Below are 17,783 nucleotides of genomic sequence, written 5' to 3'. Positions count from 1 at the left end.
GTGCTTCTTGACAGCCCTGGGAGCTGCACCTTGCCAGCAGGTCTGGTGGCCCCAGTGGGGTTCTCAGTTTCCCTGTTGTTATAGGAGCTGCTGGGAGGAAGCCAAAACCAGCAGCAAATATCTAAAAGGGCATCGTGCTGCAGACACAGCAGCTGGGAGGGGGACAGCCAAGAGATGTGAATCTTGTGTGTACCCGCTGGCTCAGAGAAGGACGGAGCACAAACCTCTGCCCCTGGCCCGCATACTTAGTCGTCATAAGGGACAGCAAAGTCTCGACACGCCATGGCCAGGTGGAGCCTCAGGTTGTGATTCAGTACAGGACAGGTTCCGTGGAAGGCCACAGGAAGAGGCCCAGCAGGCTATGGACAGAAGGCTGTGCTACCCCAGGGTATCTTGGCTTGTACTAGTAGACATTCCCATTCCCACTGCTGAGAGGAGGGGCGAGGCAGGGAGTAGCACCCCTCTAGGTACAAAACAGGACTGGGCTCCTAGAGACCTTGGGGTGTTTTGAAATACACAGAGTAAGTTACAAAGAATCCCAGTGGAAACCAGAAATATAGTTTTGTCCGGGGAGCCCTTTTAGAAATCACAGATGTCGCTCAGAGCATCTCCTAGAAGCCCAAGAGAACAGATCATGTTCCTGTCCTCTGCCAGTTAATCCCCATAGTCCCCAAGTGAGTACAACAAACACATCCTTTTCAATAGACTAGATTTCTATTAATTTATTTAAGGAAATTAACATATTAGTTCTTGGGATAAAGGCTTTGTAAAACATTACACCAAAAGGAGAAAAAACAAGCAGTCAAAAAACAGCCACTCACACAGGTCCAACCTTGTCCCCTGCACACAACTTCCCCAGGAAGCTCAGGGTGAGGCCCAGGAGGAAGGCCGTCCATCCTTGAGTCATCAGGCCGCCCAGACAGGGTTGTGAGGTCTGCACACTGTCCCAGCAAATCAAGGCACAGGGGGAGCCGTGCAGCCACTTGGGCTGGACACACACCTGGAATAAGTTAAATAACAAAGCCCTAAAATTGCTAGGAACAGCATTGCTACCACTGCCCGCACAGGCAGGCAGCAACCAAAATGTAGTGCTTGGAGATAAAGAGGTGACCCCACTGCTAACCCGCAAAGAGGACTACAAAGGAATGTCAGTTATTGCTTTGAGGAACAGAGGTCTCAAGGACTTCCCCTAAGGCATTAAGGTAAACTGAGTCCCGGTGAATTTCCGAGTCTCTTATGGGCTCTAGGCAGGACTGTCAGCTCTAGGCTCCCCTCCTGCTGGTCAAAGCCTGGGCTAGAGGGGGCAACTGGCAGAGAAGGAGCAGGAGGCTGGGTGGGCACCTCGCCTCGAGAGGTTGGCGGGCCCATCAGGCACCTGACCCAAGGGAAGGGGCAGTGTTGTTCCCAGACACAGTCTCCAGCGACAAAGATCCCCTGTTGGGGCTTCCACGGCTCTTCTTAGCGGCTCATGCAGTTCTGGACGTCCACGAAGCCCAGGCGCTGCCTGCGTTTCCGCTGCTCTGTCATCTGGGGTTAAACAGATGCCTGGTCAGGCCGCCCAGCGCCCCTCCCACTGTGGGCCCAGCTGCTGTTCAACACTGGTGACAGGCCAGGGCCGCTCAGGGTGCTGCACAGATGTCAGCTTTCAAACCCTCGTTCTCAATTAGTGTGTCACAAACCCCTGATTTGGTGCAGCTGGGAGACCACCCCACACTGGAGGAGGCGTTGCCTTATCGTGCAGTCACTGCCAGGTGCAGAGGAGAAAGCTCTGGGCGAGGGGACATCTAAGGTGCTTCAGACCCCTTCACCAGCTGACCCTGGGAGGAACTGGCTGCTGGAGGAGGAGGACGGACCAGGAAGGGCCCCAAGCTTCCACTTGGCTTTGTCTTCCAGGGTCGTGGGGCAGGGGTGACCCCAAGCCAATTCACAAAGGAATATTTGGGATCTACCTTCACATCCCAAGTTGGGGAGGCGCTGCGACACTTGGCTCCCCACCCACTTTATGGCTGGGCTTCCATCAGACCCCAGAGCTGGGCAGGGCAGGGCAGGGCAGATACACACCTGCTCCTTGAGCTCATTGAGCTGGGCTGTGAGGTGGGACACCAGTTTCATGGTGGAGGTGAGCTTGTCCTGGAGAATCCGGATCTCATTCTGCTCCCCTTCGCCCTCGTTGCTCACCAAGGACATGGCCCGCATCCGTGGGAACCAGTCCAAGTTCTTGTTCTGGAAGAGACCACCAGTGGGGTAAGCAGGCTTGAGCCTGGTGCCGAGGCCTCGCCTAGGAAAACAGTGTTTCCACAGGAGGCTTTTGCCACACCCTGGACAAATTGTTTGCCAGGGATGTGTCACAGGAAAATATGAATTGACCTCGGTCCTCCCCAGCCAGAGGGAGCCAGCAGTGAACCTCTGCCACCATGACAGTCGGCCTTCCATTAGCCTTGTTGACAGTCTGAGTCCTTTGCTGATATCAGTGCCATCTGTTACCCGAGGGTACAGCAAAGGCCTCTGCACCCAGAGCCCGAATCTCCTTCCTTCCTTCCTGACATACACACCCCAGGTCCCAGGAAGACTCGAGTCAGACAAATGGCCAACTGAGGGAGCAAATGGCTCTGCTGAGGAGGGCTGGCATCAGACACGTGCCAGGCAAAGCCACATTTCCAGGACAGGAGAAAGGGGAGGGAGGGGAGCAAGCCAGTTTTCTGGCTCTTGTTGCGAGCTGTGAATTCTCAGCCTAACAGATAAACCTGTACTCCAAGCCCCCTTCACACCATGGACGCAAGAGACAAATAGAACTCCCATCTTTGCTGTCTGCACTCCCCTGTGACTGTGGAAATTGAACAATATTGGATTCCTCCAAGCCTGCTATTTTGAGCTTTTCCCCTACTCCTTCATGACCTGGGGCCAAGGAAGCTGCCCTCCCTCTTGCCAAGCTAGAAAAGGCCCACTCATAATCCCAGCAACTCCCGATGGCTGAAGCAGAATCACAAATTTGAGGCCAGCCTGGGCAACTTAGCAAAATCCTATCTCAAAAAAGAAAAAAAGGGCTGGGATGAAGCTCAGTGATAGAGCACCTCTGGGTTCAGCCTCCAGAACCACCCATAAAAAAAAGAAAAAAGTCCCCCTCAGAGTGACCCATAAAGCAGCAGCCCCAGGAAGTCTTCCCACTCCCACAGCTGCTCAGTATCACCAAACCCCGGGCCTAGGGCAACACTTGTCCTTGTTTGGGTGGACAGGTTTGCCATGGAGTGCTTTCTCCTGACACCAGAGAGTGAGAAGGTCCCTCACAGCAGTGGGCAGCTGGCAGGGCTCTGTGCAGCCAAGGGCTGGCTCCAGCTGCTCCTTGCTCCCTGCTGGCCTTCCAACAAGTGTCTACAGCTGTCACCCTCCAGGCCTCCCAGCACAGTGCAATCAGAGGTGGCCACTCCTCTCCAGGGCCTGGGGGCCATGGGAAGCCGTGCGTGGCCTGGAGGGCCTCTGGTGCACAGCCATTTTGACTCTAGAAAGCCTGGCTTGGAGCCCTGGGGCAGAGACCCCTCGGCCCCACACAGCCTTCCTTCTCACCTTGATCATCTGGGCCACGTAGCTCTCAGGGCCCGTGTAGTCCGTCCTGTTCTTCACACGGACCAGCACGATGAAGTACAGGTAGTTCCACATGTTGTGCTCCAGCTTGATGTGCTCCTCAAAGGACACTGTCTTATTGTCAAACTTGTCCCTCTCCAGACCTGAGGGAGGGTGCAGAGAGTGAGAATGAAGCCATCATCCTCCAAGAGCCATGGTGGGGCCACCTTGTGGAGGGGACAGGGCCTCTCGAGGCAGTGGGGACATTAGTTCTTGCGATAAACACTTCCAGCAGCCCATTCTGGACTATTTAGGTCACTCTATTTAAAGCACCAGCCACTTATCCATGGAGATCCTCCCCTGCCCAGCTGCAGCCCTCCAGCAGTGGCCGCTGGAGATTTGGAGCCAATGCCAGAATCCCTGAGCCCAGGGGAAGCAGAAATAGCTGGGTAAGGGATGTGTCCTGCAGGTGTTCTGCCCCTCAGTCTCAGGTGGCTGGTGAGGGGAAAAGCACTGAACTGAAATCAGAAGATCAAGGTCACTGATGGCTTCAGGTTCCTCATCTGTTAACTAAGGTTTAAAGCAATGGCTCCTGGGGCCCCTTTTCATTCCTTTCTATCACTCCTAATGCAGACAAGGCCAGCTCTCAGTTTCAGGATTAGCAGGCAGCCTCAGGCCATCCGCTTGTGACAAGCTCTCCAGTGGCTACAGGAGGGGTAGAACTGAGGCTGCCAGCAGCCTCAGAAGACAACCCAGCCCCTGGGCCACCAGCTGCGCAACACCGCAGCAGGAAGCAGGCCTCACCACAGATGAAGCATGTGGTCTTGAGAATCTCCTCCTTCTTCTGTTTCTCGCTGCGCAGGTCAGCAAATGTGTCAATGATCACCCCAAAGATGAGGTTCAGCACGATGATGATGACAATGAAGAAAAACAGGAGGTCGTACACCACCCGGGCTGGGAAGAGAGACTCCTGCAGAGGCGAGACAGCGAGGCTGGGGCAGAAGTCCCCAAGTTCACCAGGTCAGGGCTGTAGTAGTGGGGGACCGACAGGGGAAATAAAGGCCTCTGGCTCCCAGAGGCTGGACGGATGGCAGTGGACCCCCATCCCGCTCTGTGGAGTGAGAACTGCAAGTAGAAGCCCTGAGTTTGGAGTTGGGAAGAGCGGGCCCAGACAAGACAGCAGGAGGGAGCCCTGCAAAAGGAGGCTGGCATAGGGAGCGGGGGCTGCAGGTCTAGGCTTGTTTCTGCCCCTAACTTTTAGTGAGGGGAAGAAGCAGCTCTGCAGAGCTGGGGCTGGGGCTCAGTGATAAAGTGCTTGCCTACATGTGCAGGGCCCTGGGTTCCATCCCCAGCACTGCAAAAAAGAAAAATATCAGCTCTGCACTTCTCTGCCCCACCCTCAGGATGCCTGGCCTCACACATTCTAGAAAGCTCTTTCTGGCTGGGAGGTAGCTTCTCACTCCCAAGCAGCTGGGGGTGGACTGCATTCAGGGCTGACTGCCTGAGCCAAATCATGAGGCCTCCTGATGAAGCCGACTCAGCTTCCCTGTGTCCCCGCCCGCCCCCACCCCTGCTGCCGGCCTGCAGTGTGCCCAGCAGAGGCCACAGCCTGACTCACACCTTCCCTAGCTCTGGGGCGAAGTTTGTTTGCCAAGGTCTTTCCTTGTGGCATCTACAGTGAGCTGGGGGCGGGACAGAGGTGGGAACTGGACAGCTCAGGAACAGCGCAGCTGGAGTTGGCGGTCACAGAAAGCAGAGAAACTGGCACAGAACTGGGCGGGGTTGGGGGGGCGGCCACCACTGGCGGTTCCAGCAGAGCCGGGCTACTGACTGGCTATAACCCAAAGGCAGGACTCTTCACAGATGCTGATCTGGACAGGGTTTGGGCCTCATGAATTCGGGAGGGGGACAGAGGGTACTCACATCTTTGGAGGGCTTGCGGAGAATGTCACCCACGCCACCACCATTGCGTAGCCCGTGGTTCATGACAGTGACAATGCACATCAGCAGAGTGTCACAGGCCCGCTCCGTGCTATCCAGCTCCTCATCCTCTGTGAATGGAGAGCATGCTCAGACCCAGGCCACCTGCCTCTGCCCAGCCCCCACCCAGACTCCACAAACATACCTCCCTCACCTTTGAGGGCCTCAGGCATTGCCACCCCAGAGACACAGTCCACCTGGTCCGTGTGACACGTGCCCATAAATTCAGCCGCTCCATGTGGCATCCCTAGGGGACTGGCTATAGGGGATAAGGACAACGTCATAAGGAAGTCCAAATGCCCGGCCTTATCAGCCACTTGGGTCTGTCCCCAGCATTACTTCCTCCAGAAGACCTCCCTTGTTTCTGTGTGCTCCCTACTGTGTCTGGCCACGCTGCAGGGTCCTCATGCCTCTGCCCCGACTGGGCTGTTCACTAAGGGCAGGGAGGCATCTCTGTACCCCTGAGCCTGGCACACAGGGAGCCCCTGCATATAGGCCTAACACAAATGACAGGTCATAAGGGGCTTCAGCACTCAACCAAGTGCCTCCCAAGGCTATCCTCCCCCTCCATCGATCAGATTGGTGTGAGCTAGACCAGTTGGGAGGCTGACTGGTGTGAGCTAAGACCTTCCCAGAATCCATCAGCAGGAAAAGGCAGGGAGCCTGGTGGGCATAAGCACCTCAGGTCTGTCCTGCCCTGGATGGCCCAGTCCCTTCACACATCCCTGCCCTCAGAGGAAGCCCCTGAGACCTCTGGAGTGGTTGCCTGGCAGCCGGTCCACCTCGAGGATGAAGTCATCCTTGAGGAAGAGGAAGCCCACAATGGAGAAGAGGTAGACAAGGATGAGGGCCAGCAGGGCAGTCAACAGGATGGAGCGGCCATTACGGGTCACACTCTTGATGACGTTGAACAGCGTCTCCTCTCGGTAGATGAGGTCAAAGAGCTGCAGGGCAGGGAGAATCTCCCTGGGGACCTTGCCAGACCCCCAAGGGCTGCCTGGGCTCTGGATGATTTCCCACCGGCTCTGCCAGTGGGGCCTGGGCTCAGGCAGGAGTAACTGAGCTGAGTGGCCTTGTCAGGGGAGGCTTCTGGAAGGAACCTGGAGTCCTAAGACCATGAAAGTATAGTGGCCCAAGGACACTGTGAAGGTGGCACAGGCAGGCAGATGCCAGCCAGAGAGGGAGAAGGACAGCCACACAGAATACATTCGCCATGCACTAGGAAATACTCTAAGTGCTTTTCAAGGATTAATTTGTTTTCGTGCATTCTCACAGTAATTCTAGAAAGTAGAGGCTGTCACCTCCATTTTACAGATAGGGAAACTGAACTATGGGCAGATAAGAAACTTAATAAAATTACACAGCTAGGAGCAGCCAAGCTGGCATGCAGACCCATGGTCTGGCTCCCAAGTCCAGGCTTTACCCTGCTTGTCCAGGAGAGCGGGGACAGATGGGGGCCAGGCTGGAGTCGGGTGTGGAAGACTCTGAAAATCCTCCCAGCCCAGAAGCAAAACGGCTGACAGAGAGATGAGTGCTGGGGATCCCCTAGCAGCTCATGAGAAGCCCCTCAACTGCTCCCCACCGCTGTCCAGCCCCCGCCCACCCAGCAGGCTCACCAGGATGCTATAAAAGAGCTCATGGGCGAAGAGGCCAAGGACACTAGTCAGGATGTAGCCCACGTGGTAGAGGAACTCCATGTCCATGACCATGGCCTTATAGCCCCGGATGAAGGTGCCACGGTTGCCCACGAAGCTCACCACAAACACGATCTTGTTGGTCAGCTGGGGACAAGTGCAGGGGATGAAGATCAGTGCCCACCACCTACCTGAACTCTCTACCCCTGCCTCCAGCTCACCCCATGCTCAAATCAAAGGCTGGGCCTCCAGCGTGGTGAACGGGAGCTGACCCTGCTCAGCATGGGAGGCGTGGCATTAATGGAACTGTTTCCAAAAATGATGGGATCCTGGGACTCAGAGCAGAAGACAAGCCCCTGGGTGCTCCAGCTCCAGGAAGAAACTGAGGTTCAGGTAAAGGAGGATAGGGGCAGAGAAGATCTCCCTGGCTTTTACAGGGACTGGGTTAGTGCCTTGCTTAAGACACTTTATTTATTTATTTATGTCAAGAAATTGACATAATATATAAATTTTGGTGGCTATCTGTGAGCAGTGGCTTTGGGCTGTGCAGAGCCAGCACAATGCATGACAGCCCTGAAGCCACTGCTCCAAAGTGCTTCCTGTCTGTCTGTCTCTGAGTACCAGATTCCCCCAGCTGCTGAGGGAGAGAGAAAAGGTACAGAATGGACCCAACCACTGGTCTGCAGTGAGCCTGGGACTCCAACAGAGAAGGGGTGTGGAGCAGAGCAGGCCTGGGAACAGCAGGCCAGCCCCGGGTCTGACTCAGGGAGGGGCTCCCTCGGGCACTCACGTTGAGGGCACCCAGGATGTTGAGTGTGGGCCCAATGCCCAGATAGTAGATGGAGCGCAGGATGAGCGCCACAATCAGGGGACGGACGCTGTAGCGCTTGGTGAACAGAGCCGCGATGGAGAAGCAGATGAGGATCCAGAAGAGCAGCGAGATGAGCGGGGAACCCAGCACACCTGGGGGCGCAGCAGGGGTGAACAGGGCTCGCGCACGCCCACCCCGGCCCGACGCAGGTCCCAGGAACCCAAGGCTCTCCCGGTTCTGAAAGCCTTTCCTTTTAAGTTCCCATTGCCTGGTTTTAGCCTCCTTTACTCCTGCATCTCTGGGCCCAGGGGAGGTGCCCTATCCAGCTGTAGCCTCCACATCAGGCTCTGGCTCACATGGTTGTGTGTATGCCTGCATGTCCATGTGCCACCTCCCAGGAGACCAAAGATGCTGCCTGTCCCTCGGGCTACACCTGACTCCCCAGGATGGCCCACAAGCCCACAGGGCAGTGCAGGGCGTTTCCTCCTGGTCTGCACCTGGTCCCCTCAGAGCCTGGCTGGCCCTGAGGCTCTGGTCTAGCCCGAGGAGGGCCATGGTGGACTCCCAGGCCCTGCTGACTGACCCCTGGTCCTCACCTGTAGATGCCCCCTCCACATAAGGGTAGAAGAAAGCGATGATGATGTTGATGAACACCGCCAGGTTGAAGGAAATGCTGCCCCACAGGGTCATGCGGCGGGAGAACCAGTAGATCAGCGGCATGCCTGGGGAGGGTGCAGCACGCTGGTGGAAGGGGGTCTCTCACTGACACCTGCCCACCCCGTTCCACGTGGAGCCCTCCAAGCTCCAGGCCACACTCTGGAGAGAGCTGTGATTGGAAGAGCCCCTCTCCAGGGTGGGGGTGGGGTGCCAGGGGGGCCTAGGGAGCCTCAGCGAGGGGCGCGGGGGCCGCCTGCCCTGCTCTGCCCTGCCAGGTCCTTACTGCGGAGCTTGCGCTGCCACTCCATCTCGTTGTGCAGGAAGGAGGACTGGTCGAAGAAGTCGCTCACTTTGCTGCCCTGCTCGTCCTGCTCTGTAGTGGTAAAGAGCCTATGCTTGGTCTCCTCCGTCAGGAACTGGCAGATGCCGGGCACTGGGAACACGATCTGCTCCATGCTGCGGTCCTGCCTCACAATCTGGGTGCACACAGGCCCTGAGTCACACCTGGGCGAGGCCCTCCCTCAGCCCAGCCCCAGTGCCCTCTGGGCTCACCTCAATCTGTGAGGTATGGTTCTCGTAATAGGCCAGGGGGTCCTCCTCCTCCTCCTGAGCAGGCGCTGAGGACTTGAGCATCTGTGACAGCTGCTTGTTGTTGAGGCTGAGCTGAGGTCAGGGAGGGTGCCTTGGTCAGGCCCCAAAGCTCCCACAGCCAGGCCTGGCACTGACCCCAACCTGCTAGGCCTGAGTCCCAGTTCCAACTAAACCCCAAGGAATGCCCCCTGCCCCTGTAGCAGCCCAGACCAGGCCTTCCCAACTAGGATCCAGCTCAGAGCATCTAGAGGTAAAAGAACCACAGCCAGAGGCTCCTACAGGACAATGGGCACCTTCAGTCATGTCCAGGTGTGACCAGACCCACCCCAGATCCACCCTGGTATTGCGTGCAAATTTTTTTTTCCAGCTCTGGGATTGAACCCAGGGGTGCTATTCCACTGAGCTACATCTCCAGACATTTCTGTTTTTTATTTACAAATTTCTGAGGCTGGCCTTGATCTTGCAATCCTCCTGCCTCAGCCTTCCAAGTCACTGGATTACACTGGTGCTCCATGGTGTCAGCTTGCTTCTACTTTTAAATCCAGGTTTTATCTAGCCAACTCCCATCCCAAGCCTTGACCCCAAGTTGTAGCCCAACTCGGCTCCAAGCTCCTCCCTAGTACCAAGCCTCTTCTCTTCCAGGCCCTATACCTTGCTCTTCCCAAATTCCCACCTCTGCCCTCACCCCAACCAGGCCCCCAGATAGAGGCCATCCAATCTCCCGCCAGGCCAACCTGCTAGGCCTGAGTCCCAGTTCCTAGGCCTAAGCCTACCCACCCCTACTTTCCCAGTACACCCACCATTGAAGAGATGCCCTCAGCCTCCTCCTCTTGGATGCGTCTCACGGGTCTCAGCAGATGCTGCAGCTGTTTGTTGTGCCTGGAAAGCTAAGCAGAGGGCAGCATGGTTATTGGCAGGGTCTATGGGGGCATGGCCGCAGGGGTGGGGCCAGGTGGAGTCAGTACCTGTAGGGCCAGGATGTAGATGTTGTGGCCCACTTCACGTGGGCTCACCTCAGAATTCTCCCGCTCCTCTTCCTGCAGGTAGGCCTTCTTGATGACGTCCACCTGGAGGGGCAGCGCCTGCTTGAAGGCCCTCCTCCTGCCCAGCACACCCTGCCCAGGGCTGTCATCCCACCTGCCCCTCTCACCAGCTCCTGGGGCCGCAGGCTGATGAGGATGCGCTCGGCATTTTCACTGTCATGGCGGCTCTCCATCAGAGCCAGGAGCAGCTTGGACGCATTGTCCTGGGTGGGAAAGGCCAGGGAAGCAGGTCCGAGTCTGAGAGCACCCTCCATACCCCCAACAACCTTTCCTCACACTAGCCAGTCCCCAAGATGTGCCACGCCCTTCCCATCCCCCACCCAGGCCTGTGCTCACCCCACCCTGTGAAAAATGCACACCAACCCCCAGACAGCGGGCACACAGGAAGTCCTTGGGTGAACCCAGAATGCACCTGCCTCTTAAGTGTGAACCCAGCATGTTTGCTCACGTGTACTCTTGAGGAATGTAAATGTGCACATATTATAGGCATGTGTGTGCACATCATGACACGCTCACACACACACACACACACAATGCCCCCATCACGCACTCCACTATGCACACTCAACGCCAAGCCACACATGCACATGTGCACAGGCATCCTCCTGGGCATGCTCACGTGGGCCTGCCACGGGCCCCACCTTGAGTTGCAGCACCAGATCCATCCGGTACTTGCACAGGGGGCTGATGTCATTGAGAATCAGTGCTGTGATGATGTCTATGCCATTGGACTCATGCGTCACGATGCAGGTCTAAAGGAAGCAGTGGGAGACACAGGGTCCAGACCCCTAGGAACTGTGGTGGCTTCAGCGGCCTCAGCCTCTTTCCCTGCCCCACCGGCTCCACCCACCTACACGTTCACCTGCCACCCCAACTGCCACCCACCCAGCCAGGCAGCTCACTTGGTTCTCGTGGCAGGGGCCCTGGCAGTACTCAGTGAGGGTCTCCAAGGTCTGGATGACAAGGCCCACATTGTCCTCATTGATGTAGAGCCCCAGCAGCCCCAGGCCCCCAGTGGTGCTGCCACACATGATGTCCAGGAACTGCAGCGTCTCACACACCAGGTTGTAGTTGGTCTTGTTGTTCTGACAGCGCAGGAAATTCTGTAGAACACAGATGGGCACAGCGGGGCTCCAGCAGCTGGGGGAGGCCTATCTGAGGACCATGGTCCTGTGTGCCGCAGGGGCAGGGGAATTGCCACCACAGAGCATGGTGGCCAGCCAGACCATGGGCACCAGCCACAGGGCACGGCCAGGGAGCAGGCAGGGCCCAGGGGCTGGCTGGACAGAGGGCCAGGGCAGGTGCAGGTCAGGTGCTCACCTGCAGGTCGCGGTTATGGTTCTCGCACAGCAGCTGCAGAAAGCGCAGGATGGGCTGCATGATGAGCACAGATAGGCCCATCTCGCTGCTCTGCACGCGCTCACCCGCCTCGTGCCCCCGGCCCAGGCTGGGGCCCAGGGAATAGCGGTAGGAGGAGCCAGGCATGGAGAAGGAGGCCACACGACCTGCGGGGGAGACCAGGTAGGGCTGGGCCTCTGGGAGCTGCCAACCCCTCACCCTCACCTCTGTCCCTTGCCTGAGCCCCCCGCCACCATGCACCCTGTGCCCCTGCTTTGCACCCCTGACCTTTGGCAGTAGGGTCTGTCGGCTCACGGTCCTCACGGGACTGGCTGCCCAGGTCATTCATGTTGACGGCTACTGTGGATTTGGTCTCCTGCTGGGCCCGCTTCATGCGGTCATGCAGGACCTTGAAGAAGCGCTCTGATTTCTTGTCGCTTGTCATCAGGTTATAGAAGGACTTCTGGAGGTGGACAGTGGAGGGGAGCAGCCTCAGCACAGGGACAGGGAAGGGCCTGAGGGCCAAACTGCTGAGGGTGCCCTGCTGGAGGCCTGCACCCCCTCCTCAGCCCCTGCAGTGCCTGTGGCTCCTGCGTTTGCCCTCCCCCACACACAGCAGCCAGAGGGCTCCCTTTGAAGTCTAAGTCATGTTCCTGCTATGCTTGAAACCCAGCAGAGGCTCCATGTCCCCCTAAGAAAAGTCATGGCCTCCCCCATGTGATGGCCCCACCCTCCTCCTCTTCCACCCTTGCACAGGTGCCCCACCCAGAGTCTCCCCAGGTGTGCACATGCTCACCTTAGGTCCCATTCCCGTGCCCTCTGGGGCCTGGCCTGCCACTCCCTTTAACAAGACCCATGCCTGCACCCCAGAGCCCCTGGCCTGAGCCACGCCCTCCATCCTGCATGCAGTTAACTTATCACCCTTGTCCCCTCTAGGACGCAAGTACCAAGAGAACACAGATTTTGTCTCTTTGCTGATAAACCCTCGGTTCTAGAACACTGCCAGGCACACAGATGGCGCTCACCAGTGATTTATCAAATGGTGAGTGTTTGGACGGTGAGGCTAAGTGGGGAGGGCCTGTGGAGGAGCCAGACCTGGAGGCTGTGGGAGAGGAGGGAGGCAAGGAGGCCTGGGAGAGGCTGAGAGGCCAAGATGGGGGGACACCGTGGGGGTGGGCAGTGAGGAGAGTGCTCAGGCCTGGTTCAGGGAGAAAGGGGTGCACATGGGGGAGGTGGAAACATCCTGGGTGGCCACCAGCACCCAGGCCTGCAGCCAAGCCCCCAAGCCTCAGTGACCCGCCTCCCCAACAGCACGTGCCACCCAGAGGAGGTAGAGGTGTGGTCCCCGCCCACTGCACACCTGGATCTCGGTGTTGCCCCCATCCAGCAGGCGGATGGCCAGACCAATGCTCTCCTGGAAGATCTTCTCATTCTTGGTGCTGGTGATGAGATCACACACCAGCTTGGTGGCCCCCTCCTTGTCCAGCCGGCACTGGGTGGCAGCGATTGCTGACCAGTCTTGGTCCAGGCCTGGGGTGGGGACTCACTTGAGGGAAAGCTGGTGGGCAGGGGGTGGTGGGGGAGGGGCCCAGGACTGGGAGAACAGGCCACCCAGAGACACAGGAGGAGAAGGCAGCACTGACCAGTGCCCATGGGGTCTGGAAGGTCCCCCCGAGAGCTGGACTTCCGGTTCTGGAGGTAGTTTTGTAGCAGCATCTTGCGTAGCTGGTTGCCCTGGGGGAGGACGGGAGTGAGGTTGCCCGAGGGTCCTCCCGCACCCCTGCACCCTGGGCCTGGCCTGCCGGTGTCCAGCCCCCCTGGTGTGCCCCAGCCCGGCACTCACCCGATCCCCGTACTTGCTCTTCTTGAGCAGCATCTGCTGCAGGGTCCGCAGCACCTTGATGCACAGCTTCTCCTCGGGCTCCATGAGGTCCTTCGTGTGCTGGATCAGCCTGGACCAGTGAGGGCGGCTCAGGGGGCCTCCCTCCCTCCAGCCACCTCCCCAACCAGGGCCCATCCGGTCCCCACCAGACCCTCCCCTGGCCCAGGCCACCATGCCACGGTGTCCCAGAGTCCCACTCACTTGGACAGGAAGCCCCCACTCTCACAGCGCTGATAGGCCTCGCTGCCCTCCAGGAAGAGCAGCTCGGGCCAGTGCAGGACGTCGACCAGCACAGACAGCTCTGCCTGCACCAGTGGCTTCAGCCTCTCCTCCAGGGCTGTGATGATGTCCTGGAAGAGCCAGGCAGGGTCACCGCCACCCAAGAGAGGGTCAGGGCCTGACCACCACTCCCCCACCCAAACACCAAACAGCCCTGCAGATGGGCCTGCGCCTGTCGGAGGGCCCTGCACCCCCAGACTCCCTGAGCGCCTGGCTGAGATCCCCAAGACCCGACTTATCTCCTTCTAGTTCTGTGTGGCCTTGCATCAACTCCTTGCCCTCTCTGAGCCTCAGTCTCCCTCCATGTGGAAACAATAGCCCCCCCCCCCCACTCCCCATGCTCCCTCTGCAGACAACAAGAGAGAACTGTGGACACACAGGAGGGTGCTGTTGAGAGGTGGTCCCAACCCTCCAGGAGCTCCGGCCCCACCCACTCGCCTCTGGGCTCTGCTGACACCTCAGTCCTGGCCACAGGGTGCGGCCCTTCATAGGAGGCCAGGCACCCACTCCCACCTGCAGCTTCTCGATGATGTTCTTATAGTCCCACTGGTTGGCGGTGGGGGTGACCCGGGGGAAGGCCCGCGTGGCCGACTTGTAGTTGGAGGCGTTCCGCTGGGCGGCGGCGGCACAGCTGGTTCCACTGCTGAGCAGGGAGCTGATGTGGGCGTCCAGGTCCATGGGCAGCAAGATGGCCCGGCCCTTAGCTGGGGGAGGGGAGGGGCTGGAGGCCAGGCTCGGGCTGCCAGGGGCTGCCACATGGTGGGACAGGACAAACCAGACCAAGGTGCGAGGATCCCGCCCCAGCTCCCACCCGAGTGTCTCTGATTCTGCCCACTACTGCCTCTTCTCCACCTATTCCTAACCACAGACTGGCTCCTTCTGCCTGAGATCGTTTGCACATGCGCACACGCACAACTCGAGTTGGGGAATGTCACTGCACTGTTCCTCTGGGGAGCTGACTCAAGGAGAAAACAGCTTCTCTTAATTGCTGGGATGCCAGGTAGACACCCAGAAGGACTTACAGAATCACCTGGGAGCAGGTGATGGGAGAGGTTAGGGTGAGGTGCTGTGAGGCAGGTGCCCCTGTGGTAAAAGGAGGGAGCAGTGGCCTGGAGCTGGCCCGCGCCTGGCACACTCACCCACCATGGCGAGGGTGCGAATGCAGGCCTCCACGGAGCCCTTGTGCTGCTGCTGCAACCATGGACACTCGAGCAGCCGCGTGGTGGACTGCAGCAGCTGTACCACGATCGTCTGGTGTGTCTGCAAGAGGCCACACGACCCCTCGCTCAGCCACCCTCCCCTGGGAAAGCCCCGGTCCAGTGGCCAGGGTCCAAGGACAGGGCCTTCATTAGCCACCACCTACTTCTATACCAAACAGAGTCATCCCCAATCCCTTCAGCAGTGCACAACCTGGCCAACATACACAACAGCTGAGTTACTCCATAAGGTCCAAATCTGGGATCACAGTTGTATCACTTACTCTTTTGTTCCTTTTTTTTTTTTTTTTTACTAATTTCCTTTTTTTTTTTTTTACTCATTTTTTACTAATTTGTTTTTTGGTGATTCTGAGGACTGAACTCAGGGCTTTGCACATGTTAGACAAGCACTGTACTACTGAGCTATAACCCCAGCCCCCCACAAAAAATTTTTTAAAAAGTTAATTAAAAGGGAAAAATGATGTATTTACATAGTTTAAAAGCTAAAGGTCTTTAGAAGGCACACTTTCTTTTTTTCTTTCTTTCTTTCTTTTTTTTTTTTTGTACTGGGGATTGAATCCAAGGGCACTGAACCACTGAGCCACATCCCCAGCCGTATTTTATATTTTATTTGGAGACAGAGTCTCCCTGAGTTACCTAAGGCCTCACTAAGTTGCTGAGGCTGGCTTTGAACTCAGGATCCTCCTGCCTCAGCCTCCCAAGTCACGGAGATTACAGGCATGTGCCAAACCCTCCATTCTCATCCCCACTTCCCTACACCAGGACAGCCCCGTCCACTGGTGCTAAGAGGCTCACCTGCAGCGAGGTGCTATTCTCCGAGAACGGGGAGCTGAAGAAGGCGTTGATGGTATCCAGCACCACGGTCAGCACGTACTTCTCCAGGGTGGGGTCTGCCAGGCGCTTCTCACGCTTGCTGCAGACCTGGGGGAGGAGAGAGGGGTCCCAGCGGTCCTCACGGGGGTCCCTCCACTCCCTGGTGGGAGGCTGCCCCTGCCCCCTGGCCCCTACACACCCGCGCCATGTCCAGGGTGAAGCTCTCAAAGAGTGTCCAGATGTGGTTGCTGGTGTAGATCTCCTTCATCTCCACCTCCGTGTCCACGTAGCAGTGGTTCACAAAGTTCACATAGGCCATCTTCACCTGGGCAGTGGGCGGGGAGGGGTCAGGAGCCAGTGGGGCTGGGCCCAGGTCCTCCGGCCTGTGCGATGCCCGCTCCACCCCTGGCCTCGCGGTGGCTGTCTACCTCGCCCCCTGCCTCCCCACCTCGGTGATGCAGTCCTCATGGGTCACCACGGACACCACGTCCTCCAGCGGCAGCAGGGAGGTGCACTTGATCTCAGTGTAGACGTTCTTGCCCTCAGCACAGGCGGCCAGCAGGTCCACCAGGGAGATGTGGTACATGAGGGGGCTGTGGTCCTCCACACCATCTCGGGCGGCCTTCATCATGTCCAGCAGGTGGGCCAGTGAGGCCTTGTCATTGTAGAACACGACCACGTCGTCGCCTGCATTCGTCAGCTGCAGGTGGGAGGTGGGCGGGCATCAGACTCCTCAGTCCAGCAGACTCTGGCCCTGCCCCGCTCTGCGCTTTCCAGGGAGAGCCGGGGACACAGACCCAGCCCCAGCGTTTGCCCAGCACCAGGAAAACCCTCCCCTGCCTGCATTCTGGAAGCTCTGACTGACAGCTCAGACCCTCAGTCATCAGAAACACTCACCAAGACCCGGAAATCCCCCCTCCCCACTGTGGGGAAAGATGCCCCATCCACGCTGGTCTCAGAGACCACCCCTCTACTCTCACCCTTGGCTGGCCCCTCCCTCCCCTGGGCTCCCACAGCGGGTAATCAAAACCCTCACAGAGCGCACACTGTGTCCCTCTGTGGCAGCAATTATGTGAAATAATAATGGCAATTAGCAGTTAGCACTGCAAACACTTCCAGCCCCCCAGCCTCATTTCTGACGTCCCTACTCTTGCTGCGGTGACTCCCTTCTTCCCCATCCCACACTGCAAGATGCTCCAGATGTAGACTCAGCCCCGCAGGCTGCATGCCTTTGGTGAGCAGGTATTTATTGAGTACCCACTGTGCATCAAACGCCTGAGTTCTACCAGACCTGCAACCTTAGTTCTCCCTGCAGCGCCTCCCAACCCTGTCGGACTCCCAACTCTGCAGCCTGCAACCCCATTTCCCGGCACCTCCCCGCGCCCGCCCTCACCTCGGTCATGATCATGTCCTGGCACTTCTTGACGTACTTGCCCTCGGCCTTGATGACAGTGTGCAGGAAGTCCAGGTACTGCACGTGGCGCCCGTGGGTGGCCAGCAGGTGCACGAAGTGCTGCAGCACGGGCTCGCTGATCTCGGAGCACAGCTGGTAGTTGTTGAGGAAGATGTGCTGCATGGTCTCCGCCTCCAGGAGCTGTGCCAGGATGGGCAGGGGTCAGGAAGGGTCTGGGCACCGTGCCCCACCTGCCCTGGTGCTCCCCCCGTGCCCTCACCCCCGGCGTGAGGAAGAGGTGCAGGTTCTTGTGTAGCAGGGCCTGGTTGCCGGGGTTTCCCGCGCAGAACTTCTGCAGGAACTGGTGTGTGTAGCGCAGGATCTCCAGCATCTTGGTGTCGCTCTGGGCGTGGGAAGGGGAGAGGGTGCTGGGCCCAAGCTGGACAGGCACAGTGTGGTCAGGGTTTGGGATGGGGCTCACAAGGAGGCCAGAGTGGGATCTGGGCCTCGAGGCCAGGATGGAAAAGAGTGAGGGGCTGAGGAGCAGAGGGGGAGGTGCCGCTGGAGAGCAGGGAGGGGGCAAAGGG

The 17,783-nt window shown here is 58.2% G+C and overlaps 1 protein-coding gene and 1 long non-coding RNA gene across 3 annotated transcripts in view; one reads left to right on the top strand and one right to left on the bottom strand.

The window, feature by feature from the left end:
* Positions 1-695: 695 nt before the first annotated feature.
* The window catches only part of ITPR3 (inositol 1,4,5-trisphosphate receptor type 3), a 63,913-nt gene continuing 46,825 nt past the window's right edge, over positions 696-17,783 (bottom strand). The window contains exons 29-58 of one of the 2 annotated variants that reach the window (XM_081295509.1): positions 17,477-17,599; positions 17,197-17,397; positions 16,252-16,503; positions 16,003-16,128; positions 15,786-15,911; positions 14,913-15,033; positions 14,287-14,477; positions 13,696-13,844; positions 13,456-13,564; positions 13,256-13,346; positions 12,973-13,142; positions 11,901-12,075; positions 11,595-11,779; positions 11,177-11,377; positions 10,916-11,026; positions 10,382-10,477; positions 10,197-10,298; positions 10,032-10,118; positions 9,193-9,303; positions 8,924-9,116; positions 8,580-8,705; positions 7,963-8,135; positions 7,155-7,319; positions 6,290-6,482; positions 5,684-5,797; positions 5,482-5,609; positions 4,363-4,528; positions 3,562-3,722; positions 2,062-2,223; positions 696-1,527 (exon numbers count right to left, since the gene is read on the bottom strand). In XM_081295509.1, the coding sequence (XP_081151635.1) occupies positions 1,459-1,527; positions 2,062-2,223; positions 3,562-3,722; positions 4,363-4,528; positions 5,482-5,609; positions 5,684-5,797; positions 6,290-6,482; positions 7,155-7,319; positions 7,963-8,135; positions 8,580-8,705; positions 8,924-9,116; positions 9,193-9,303; positions 10,032-10,118; positions 10,197-10,298; positions 10,382-10,477; positions 10,916-11,026; positions 11,177-11,377; positions 11,595-11,779; positions 11,901-12,075; positions 12,973-13,142; positions 13,256-13,346; positions 13,456-13,564; positions 13,696-13,844; positions 14,287-14,477; positions 14,913-15,033; positions 15,786-15,911; positions 16,003-16,128; positions 16,252-16,503; positions 17,197-17,397; positions 17,477-17,599 (4,377 nt within the window). In that variant the 3' untranslated portion in view covers positions 696-1,458. The remainder of the gene's footprint in view (positions 1,528-2,061; positions 2,224-3,561; positions 3,723-4,362; positions 4,529-5,481; positions 5,610-5,683; positions 5,798-6,289; positions 6,483-7,154; positions 7,320-7,962; positions 8,136-8,579; positions 8,706-8,923; positions 9,117-9,192; positions 9,304-10,031; positions 10,119-10,196; positions 10,299-10,381; positions 10,478-10,915; positions 11,027-11,176; positions 11,378-11,594; positions 11,780-11,900; positions 12,076-12,972; positions 13,143-13,255; positions 13,347-13,455; positions 13,565-13,695; positions 13,845-14,286; positions 14,478-14,912; positions 15,034-15,785; positions 15,912-16,002; positions 16,129-16,251; positions 16,504-17,196; positions 17,398-17,476; positions 17,600-17,783) is intronic. The other variant, XM_081295510.1, reaches the window with a different exon arrangement.
* LOC308649727 lies at positions 11,683-13,059 on the top strand. Its single transcript, XR_014022157.1, has 3 exons — positions 11,683-11,795; positions 12,549-12,654; positions 12,924-13,059. It is a non-coding gene; the product is annotated as an uncharacterized lncRNA (long non-coding RNA).

This window comes from Spermophilus citellus (genome assembly GCF_964194105.1).
Source record: "Spermophilus citellus genome assembly, chromosome: 5".
Classification (NCBI taxonomy): Eukaryota; Metazoa; Chordata; class Mammalia; order Rodentia; family Sciuridae; genus Spermophilus; species Spermophilus citellus.
This window is presented reverse-complemented; position numbering and strand designations above follow the sequence as displayed.